The sequence below is a fragment of the Alosa sapidissima genome, chromosome 19 (assembly GCF_018492685.1).
Source record: "Alosa sapidissima isolate fAloSap1 chromosome 19, fAloSap1.pri, whole genome shotgun sequence".
Lineage (NCBI taxonomy): Eukaryota > Metazoa > Chordata > Actinopteri > Clupeiformes > Clupeidae > Alosa > Alosa sapidissima.
The window spans coordinates 15378827-15389061 of record NC_055975.1 but is presented as its reverse complement, the minus strand read 5'-3'; the positions used below and the strand labels follow the sequence as shown (position 1 = coordinate 15389061).

At 41.4% G+C, this 10235-nt stretch overlaps 1 protein-coding gene across 1 annotated transcript in view; it reads left to right on the top strand.

The window, feature by feature from the left end:
• Nucleotides 1-6370: 6370 nt before the first annotated feature.
• The window catches only part of gabrg1 (gamma-aminobutyric acid type A receptor subunit gamma1), a 13248-nt gene continuing 9383 nt past the window's right edge, over nucleotides 6371-10235 (top strand). The window contains exon 1 of the mRNA XM_042073278.1: nucleotides 6371-6717. Within this exon, the coding sequence (XP_041929212.1) occupies nucleotides 6647-6717 (71 nt within the window). The 5' untranslated portion in view covers nucleotides 6371-6646. The remainder of the gene's footprint in view (nucleotides 6718-10235) is intronic.

The window sequence follows — 10235 nt, the reverse complement described above, 5'->3', positions numbered from 1 at the left end:
TAAAGTAAAATTTGTGCATATTATACACATACATTGCGAGCTCAATTTCCTAAAACATACCTACATGAAGATCAGAATGTGTGCACAATTCTGTGTTATATAACATTCAAATCACACTGTGATCAAAAAATCTCAATTCACTAAAACATGGGAACATTTATTAAAAAGAAGCTGACTTGTTCAGTTTGTTGTATAACTTTCTTTGTCCCTAGCAATGATAGCGGTGGACAGTTAGCTTGTTTGTACTATGGTTGTTAAAGTTACCATAAGAATTGACATGGAACAGTAATTAAACTTTTTTTACCAGATCTACTGCATAGGTGGCCCGTTATTCCGAATTAATAACCACCCACCAGACAATCATAAAAGAGTATTTCTTCTCTCAGGGTTATAATAGGCCTATCCCTTTAAAGAGATATTATACCATTTGGGGAATTACGCTAATTTTCCACCTCCCCTTGAGTTAAACAATTGATTTTTACCTTTCTCCAGTTCATCCAGCCGTTCTCTGAGTCTGGCGATACCACTTTTAGCAGCAGCCTAGCATACAGTAGATCATAGAGCATACAGTACATAATCGGATTAGACCATTAGCATCTCGCTTAAAAGTGACTAAGACTTCCGGTAATTTTCCTATATAAAACTTGTCTATTCTCAAATTAGAAAGTGTAATAAGACTGGAAAATGAAATGTGAAGATTTTCTAGGCTGATTTGACATGGAGCTATACTTTCATTTCGGCATAATAATCAAGAATCAAGGAACGTTGCGAACGTAAATCGTCTTGTAAGTAAACTACCAGTGCTTTTTCAAAGTTCTCAATGTCTCGTTTTAAATGTCAGGGCCCTCGGAAGTCTACCAATGAAGTGTGGAGATACATTGAGCCTCGTAAATGGGTATAAAACAGTGATTTATTTGCATGGCTAGCCCGATGCCGAAGCACCACTATTGAAAAAGCTGTTGGTAGCATCGGCTAACTAGCGCCAGATTTTGGAGAGCAGGGGACAAGCCGAGATGGGCTATGAGACATACGTTCAGACTCGGTATCTTGTTTCAATACACTTTAGGTCAATATCACACCGGAATTCTCCTTTAAAGCCATATTCTATCTGTTTTCCAGATGAACAGTTTGGTGGGTATTGAGCATGACTGCACTGCGCATGGTCTTATGTTAATGCCTTCCTTTTTCAAATGTCCCAATTGGTACTGTGGTCAATCACAATCACTTGTCTGAACAAAAACACAGGTATAATACACTCCATCAGTGACATTCAGGGTTTACATGAAAAGCTAATTACTGGTTGAGGAAGTGGTGGAAAGAGGCAGAAGAGGTAAATCAGTTTGTTTTTGAAGTCATACAGATGAAAGAATGAAATTAAACTGTTGTCAAAAAACAATATGGTTATAATTGTGTGTGTGTTTGTGTGTGTGTGTGTGTTAGAGGGAGAAAAGCTTCACAGAAGAGAACTTCTGACGGCAAATGTGAGGAAAAGTTGGTAAACCACCCTTCTTACCTAATTTGAGGGTGCTGATTCTGAATATTTTGTTTATCAAGCTCAATTCTGAGTTCTAAGCCACATAATCAGCATTTTAACATAAAATAGCAAATTTTTTTGCTTATTTTTCCCTAAATTGGGTTGATTTCAAAAGTAATCACTAAAACCAAATAAAAGTGTTCTCTAAATACATGTTTGAGCATTAAAGAAGCCATACTATAGTTTATTAACGTATTTAATGGGAACATGATTACAGTTAACATGTAATAAACTCGGAAATTCTAATCAAAATACAACCATATTTTTATTGCTAACATAGTGAGTCACTCATGTGGTGTTTAATGCATTTCATCACAATAACAAGTTGCACAGATAACCTTCAACTCAGAATATATCCTACAGTACATATGAACTTAGATAGCGGGAATAAGCCCAATGCAGAACTGCAACTACCATCAGCAACAACCGACAAGTAAAAAACATTTTACTTCTAGTAACACTGGATTTGGTATGTGTGCTTGCCTCCATACTAGAGCTTGATAATGTGCTCTTCTAATATGCCATTGAGCAGCATCACTTGTTGGTGGTAGAGCCTCCGATCCTCGACATCTAGAAAACAGAGTGGATCTGGCATAGTGTTACGATACCAAAATTATGACTTCGATACAATATCTGCCATAAATATCTTGATACTCGATACTGAAACGATATCCAAAGCTTAAAATATCTGGTAAGGACGCAGGCCTCCTCCAAGTGTATTGAGTCATTTGTGTTAAATTTTGTGCACTTTTGGTCAATTCTGGGTTTTAATCTTCTAAACTTCCTACATCAGTGGTTTTCACAGTGGGGGCCGGGGGGGCCTCAGCAAGTTGGAAGGAAAAATAAAAGGAACAAATAAATACATTTGAAAATTTAAAATATACCTATTACTATGAGGGGTGTTATACAATGTCATTATAATATTGTGTCGCATATCTGGACATTATATTTTCCATGATAATGACTGAATAATAGTAGAGTGATAGCTCTCATATAGCAGAAAGCCCCAAATACAATTTTTACACACTATGCTCTATCGCGAAGTGCTTGTGGCTAAAATAATTATTAGGATTAGCTTAATGTATTTTTACATTTGCAGTAGTATTGTCGATGGGTTTAATAACACATTGAGGGGGTCCTTGGCCAGAACCTAGTGGTATTTGGGGGGCCTTGTCGTGGAAAAGTTTGGGAACCCCTGTCCTACATAATTATTATTTTTATAGTCAGTAAAATAGTAGTTTGTGTGTGATTAAGTCCTTTATTGTTTGTTATAGCTCATTTATATTGTGTGGTGTTTTGGCAATATATTACCTTTAAATAGCCAAAGTAGGCTAGATCAAGGTCAGTGTTCAAATTACTGCATGCAAATCACTTAATGCTATGCAGAAGAACCTGATCTTTAGGCCATCTGATGTAGGCTACCCTAGGCCTTCCCGTGTTTATGGGATTTCTTTGACAGTTGCAAAGGGAATAGTGTAAATTGATAGTTAACATCATCTGCTACCACATAACAAATACCAAATAACTATACAAAAGTTTCTTACAAACTTTCCTGCATACCTCTTAAATGTGCTGCAGTCAGATGGGTGTCCTAAATACTTAACTAGATCTTGAGCATCTATTACCAGTGTTGAATGAGCAGTTTTTGCAGTGATCTACTGGACATTCCACATTGCTAGACAGCACTTGAGTGAGGATAGACTTATTTCCACTTCACAAATAACCATCGCTATCTGCAATAGCTACAGTACAGGGACATTAATCAGTTCATAGCTGAGGATTTGTCCTAGGTCCACTTCCCTTTCAGCATCATATGCAGTAATGATGCACTGGAGAATGTTTCTTTTTGTTGCACTATAAAGGATATCTTGTCTAAATTTTTTTGCAAATAATGCAATCACCATAGCACTCTTCAGCACTCCTCAAACATGCACACTCTTCCATTTTTTTACATGGCTGGAATTTGAATGATAGGAAAGAGCACCAGTGAGATGTTTCAACTAGGCAAGCACAGTCGCCTTTACAGTAAAAACAAATACAGTGTAAATCCTCTGTAAAGACTGACAACTGTTCATAATAGTTAGTGACAAAGTACTTACAGTATACAGTAAAATGAGCAGTCACCTACTATTCTATCAATTTATTATCAAGGAATCTATTTTGTTTCTAAATGTCATACTGAATTTTAGCTATTATTTCAATTTATATTTTGATTTTAGCTTATTTTCATTTGCTACTTGAGGGTCATTGGGGTAATTCCTGTCCTGTCCTACAACATATCTGATACATAAAGAGTATATTAATACCTTATTTTTTGCAATTCCTATGATATCTAATGGCAAAACCAAAAAGTATGTGAATTATGCTAATTACGCTAATTAGCAAGTTTAAAACTCAAAATTGAGCTTGGTAAACAAAATATTTGAATTCAGCACCCTCAAATTGTGTGAATTAGCCCCTTTACCGACTTTTCCTCAAATTTGTCAACAGGACTTTTTCTGAACGTTTGTTAGCTATCTGCTCTCCCTCTATGTGTGAAGGAAAAAGTTACAGTTATATAAAGGGACCAGATTAAAAGGTATGGCTTGGATTATCAAGAGTAGGCACAGCACATTTTAACAGCTGAACTGCCTACCAACCAACTAAAAGCCTGGAATACTCTCTGGGGAGACAGTAATGACAGCCGACTTGACATGCGATTTCCCTGGAAAAGTGAATGTGTGTGCAGAGCATCTTTTCAAGGTCAATATGCCTACAGATACAGTACATATACACAAACACACAGCTCTGGTGTGAACATACTTCGCCTTTTTTCATTATGTCTCCCTCTGTCTCTGTCAAAAACAGACAGTGTTGGGCAAGTTACTTCAAAATCGTAATGTATTATACATTACTTATTACGGTCATTTCAAAGTAAGTTGTTACATTATAATATTACTGTCTCTGAATTGTAAGGCATTACACTACAATTGCATTACTTTTAAGTTACTTTCACCAAAATATCTAGAAATATGGATTTGCCATTCAAAATGCAGTTTATTACGCTCAATGCAGCTCATTGCTCTTCCAATGGATGGAGATGTGGTATAGCATAATGACTGAGCTAGGCTGTAACCTAGTTCTGCTCATTAAAATCAATAGAGAGCCTACTATATTGTAAATCAAAGCTTAATAAAGACATGTCAAGATGGTGGCATTTCGGTGCCCTAAGTGAGTGGCTTTGAGTGAGTGACATTTAAATGATAACTCAAACACCTAAAGTAAAATAAAAGGCTTATTATTTACAGACCATTAGTGTGTGTTTTTAAACATTAATTTCTGAAGAAATGCTGTTTTCTTAGAAATGGTGCACTGTCACTTTAAGAGCATTGATCTTTACGTTCTCTGAATGCCCTTTTGCCAGCTCTTGTTTACAAGCCCTGTTTGTTGAGTTGCATTGATAGCACAATATTAACAATAATATGCACAATGTTACGTTGTTTTAAGCAGCCTTCATTGCTTTGGAAAGTATGCAATGACATGTTGCTTAACATTTCGTTTTGCAAATAAAACTGAATTATGAGCCTGGTAGCCTATCCACCTTGGATTTTTTTTGTCGACTCGGCATATCATGTGCTTCATGTAAATGCTTGGAAAACGAATTATTGAAGACCCACCAATTCCATTCTACTAGTACTACGTGGTGGAGATTGAGAGAACTTGTTGAGAGATTGAGAGAACTTATTGAGAGATTGTATCAAACTTGCATGTACCATGGTGTTAGTGCATTCTGACATTGTAAATGTTATTGATGAAGAATGAAACGCAGTTTGCAGTAAAGCTACTATTCATTGGTTACATTTGGGTGCCCCGCCTGTCCTTTGGTGCCCTACGCAAAGTGCGTGATGCGCGTGGGAGCGGTAGCACTGCCAGGCTACACGAGCTTTTTCTGCATTTATATCCCTTTATTCTCTTTAATTCAAGTTCACAGCTCAAAGCTGACATGCACTAGAAGAGCATAGTTTGTGTTTAATCAAGAATCAAAAAGATTAGCGTGGCACCACTTAGATGTTTCATTAAATGACTTGTGCTATTTCGCGAGGCATACTGAGATCTTTCGGTTTCGCACACAAATGCACTATTATGTTCTTCATATCCTTGTCTCTGACAAGCTAAAAATAATGAGCGTAGGCTTATGTCCATCCCGCAAATAGAGTCCGACTTCGAGTCTGCTGCAGCCACAGTCATCTTCAACCAGTATCAGGAGATAACGTTCTACTATTTTGCTCGGATTTTTTCTCCTGTGTTGTTCTCGTGGTGGTGTTTGCGAATATGTATCAAAACAAAACACTGCTTAATTTTGGGTTAAAATGCATTGTAACGTAACATTTTTAAATGCCTTACATTACCGCGTTACCGCAAACAGCAATATATTACAGTAATTACTTTGTAACGCATTACTCCCCACACTGAAAACAGTGGTGGCGGTGGTTTCTGGGTAATGATGGGTAATGTGGAAATGTTTCCTCAGCATTGTGAGATTACGATTTAAACCTGGATACCCAATATGTTGTTTTATTTCCACTTTGACAGCTTATAACATGACATACTGACGATCGGATTGGCCCCTCTCTGTCTGGTCTTTGACACACTTCGACACACAGCATCAAGAGTAGCCTAGGTCCCCTCCACGAGCTGATCTTATTCGCAGTTCCCCGTAGATTCACTTCGATTCGGTCAGCAAAATGCCAGACAGACGGTGTGTAACAACAGCGCCACAATCAGCGAAATCCTGCTCAAGCGCGCGCTCACACACACACACACGCACAGACGCAGTCTCAGAGTATCATTTAGCCACATAGTAGCGGTCCACTCTCTCTCTCCTTCTTCCTCGCCCTCAACGCGTATTTCATTGGAGCACGGCGCTATAGGATAATACACGCGCTCCCGCGATACAACACATTTTGGAAACATCTGCCGTCTTTTATATTTTCCTGCTGTTCCCCTCATCTATAACGCAATCAGTTATCTAAGAATTCAGTTAGAAAATTGAAAGTAAGGTTACATTTGTTCACTACCTAAAATATTTTAAATAGAGGAGAAACGCGGGATTCCGGTGCATTTCCATTCGTCATGGCTTTGCTGCAGCGGGAGAGGAGGAGAGCTCCGTTCGTTTCTCTGTTGCTCGGCTTTATCGGAGTCTGGTAAGTTTGTGTCCGGACCGCCAGGACTAGCAAGAACGTAGGCATTCAAGCGGTGGTCCCGGACCGGAACCGTCACAAACGGGACAGGGCAGCGCATGAACTAGCAGCTGGGATACCTTAACATTATGATTACAGTGACAGAGAAGCCCCCTATTGTTGCTTTGTATGTATGTGTGTGACTGTATCTCTGTGTGTTCAAACGGTGGGTGGGTCAGGGGAGTGATCAAATGTCTCTTCAAATAAACACCGTAATTATTTAATCGCATTGCCCCTCACAACACTCGGAATTGGTGAGAAAAAACCCTTTGCGCATGGTATCTGACGCCGGCATATAGGGCAGTGGGCTAAAGAAAGCCTCTAATGTCACTTTAGATAAACAACCTTCAACTGATTTGTACAATGAACACAAATAACCATGTGTCAGTAAGTGTCTTAAACATAATTAGTCATCTGCACACCATCAGCACCTGGAGCAAGAAGAGCTGTGCACAGGGATTTTGACCTTTGATAATTAGTAATCTGTTTGAGCTTTGAGCTTATGAGCACAGCGGGTCATAGTATTCGACTGAAAGTGCATGAATATAGAAACGCCGATATTCCTGTCGCACTCTGCTGTCTCCACCAGAAAGCATGTCAGCTCATTCATGTCTCGCGGCAAACGTGCTATGCGTGCATTTCTGAGTCTGACTCACAAAGAAATGCCCTGCGCGCTTGGCTGTCTCCAGGCTCTTTTAACATGCGGCATATGGGGCTCGCGCCACGACCTGTGTCTCCATGGAGATACCCTGCCCAGCATAGGCACATAAAGTAGCCTAATGCGAATGAACACCACAGAGGATATCCTTCATTTGTTTTCTGCTTAGAGGAATGGCTCCACAGAGAATCCTTTGCGCCTGAATAAAGCATAATGAGAAGTAATAGCAAGGTATAGCCTTAATCCAAAAATCGATGTGTAAGCATGTTTCCCTTTTCTACCGTCAGTCAGGACTTTACTGAGTTCCTGGGTCAATAATAATCTCTCAGCGTTATCTTTTCTGGGTGGTATTGTTTTAGATTCCTCTAGAAGCTTGTGGGTTCACCAGCTGGAAGTGCCTATTCATGTATTTTTTTCCTCAGGAGAAGCGACAGAGGAGAAAAGAAATGGAAGCAAATCCCTCCATTATTCAAACATGTCTGATAAATTCTTCTCCCCTGAGACCCTTTGCTTGTAGTCATATTACCCCCCCCCCCACGTGTGTGTATGTGGCTCCTTATGTTGATAAGGAAGTGTGTGTTTATGCCAGTTTCTTTCTCTCTCTCTCTCCCTCTCTTTCTTGGTGTGCACATGTGTGTGTGTGTGTGTGTGTGTGTGTGTTTGCTTACCTAAGCTGGCTGCTATAGAATACCGTTATCACTTGCCCTGCTGCTTTGAAGAACAAAGCCACTTAAGACCAGGACTGATTAGCTGTACATGCTACTGCCCACCCCCCCACCCCCATGGCAGTCACCAGAGTTTCTTCATATGCTACACTTTGTACACTATATTATCTGGCACAGTAGATGATGAGTTAGCACTAAAACTAGCTCACAATAAAATCACTGAGTCAGTATTCTTTTATATAGTATGGCACAACTGGGTGTATACATAGCACACTTCTGGATGATATCAGTAGTTTCACTTTGACCTTCACAGTGACCAAACCGTACCTAAATAAGCCCCTACCTCAGGACCCTCATTACATCAATTGCATGCATGGGTGGCTGATTTCCTGGGTGCACAGGACAGCATCAGATGTTTCACTCCGTGAAGAATAACTCTTTGTCATGCAGTGCTTATGGCCTTTACGTATAAGTATATATACTCTTTTGATCCCATGAGGGAAATTTGTTCTCTGCATTTATCCCAAACTGCGAATTAGTGAAACACACTTAGCACACAGTGAACACACAGTGAGGTGAAGCCCACACTAATGCCGACGCAGTGAGCTGCCTGCTACAGCGGTGCTCGGGGAGCAGTGAGAGATTAGGTGCTTTGCTCAAGGTCACTTCAGCCGTTCCTACTGGTCGGGGTTCGAACCAGCATTCCTCCGGTTACAAGTCCGAAGTGCTAACCAGTAGACCATGGCTGCCCAAGGACAGAAGCAAGTTCCTGGGCAGGTGTCCAGAAGATTGTCATGTTCTCTTAGCAGCCATCAACCATGTTGCAGTGTGTATGCGCATGTATCAGGAATAACAGGGAAATGACGTAATTATGTTCCTCCGTGTACTTTTCGCATGAGAGGGGATGACTAATCAGCAGCCAAACAGTGAGTTTTCGCTGGGAGCGTGCACAGGTCCAAGTTGGGAAAGACAGCCAACACATCTGGCACAAGACAAGGAGAACTCAGGTGAATTCTGTTTGGCAGGGAGGAAAAGCACAGTGCAAATAGCCCCCCTGAGCTGTTACTCCAGCTGAGGACGAGCCACGCCATTATGGGGGATGTGTTGAGCCAGATTTGCTCCTGGGTAGCAGGCGGTCCCCAGGGGACAGTAAGGGCGAGCAAGACAGGAGACAGACGATGCACTCAGCCAAGGCTCACAGAGCTCAGGGGTGGGGTGGGGGGGGGTCCGTCTTCCCTTCCTCCCCCTTACCTGCCCTCTATGTGAGTGGAGTGGAGAGCAGTGTCAGCAAGGTGCCTGTGGAGTTGGAGGTGGGGTTGAGTGGAGCTGGGGTTGTGGGTGGATAGGTGGGGTAATATGTCAGTCTTGATGGGCAGGGGCACGGCAGGAGCTTTTTCCTCTCGGCCGAGTGGGGAAGGCGAGACCGGGCGCTGACTTCACCGTAACTTAATCACGGCAGGCCGTGGCCTTCACATGACTGATGGCTTCAGGTGTGCCTCAGCCTCTGTCACGCCACTAGAGATTTGATTGCAGAGCCTTGCAGTGGAGCCACGGAGAAAGAGAGAGAGAGAGAGATGAAGAGGCAGAGGGTAGAGAGGGCAGGTGGGAAGAAAAACAACATATTTGTGAAATAGTTTTTCTCTTGAGACAACAGGAAATGGAGGATATTGGCCCAGATTTAACTTTCAGTTTGACTCCTCAATTCCTCCCACCAAGTTTGTTTACTCCCCACACCACATCTCTGCAACCGTATCCCCTCATAAACTAGGCTGCTGCCACTTTCCTTTTGTCTTTTTTAAATTGGCACCTTAACCTGACTGGCTGACCTGGATACTGGAGATGCCTCTTGCTGTGCATCTGTGCCATTGCTGAATTGTCATTTGTTATCATAATGAGTCTGGACTCCCCAGTGCTGAGGGGGGAAGACATTTAGCATGGCAGATGTCATGCAAACGCTCTATTTAGATGATGTGTGCCCTGGCAGTGCCAAGGGCATGGAGCCCCGTGGCAGGGCGGACAAGAGAGATAGGACGCACGACACCGAGTGTGCCTCAGAAGGCTAGAAGATCACATGCAAGATGGCGTGATTATGAAATACTTACTTGATGCTCAGTCTCTCTGCAGTACGTTGTTTGAACTCAACAGCCAGCTACTTAAAG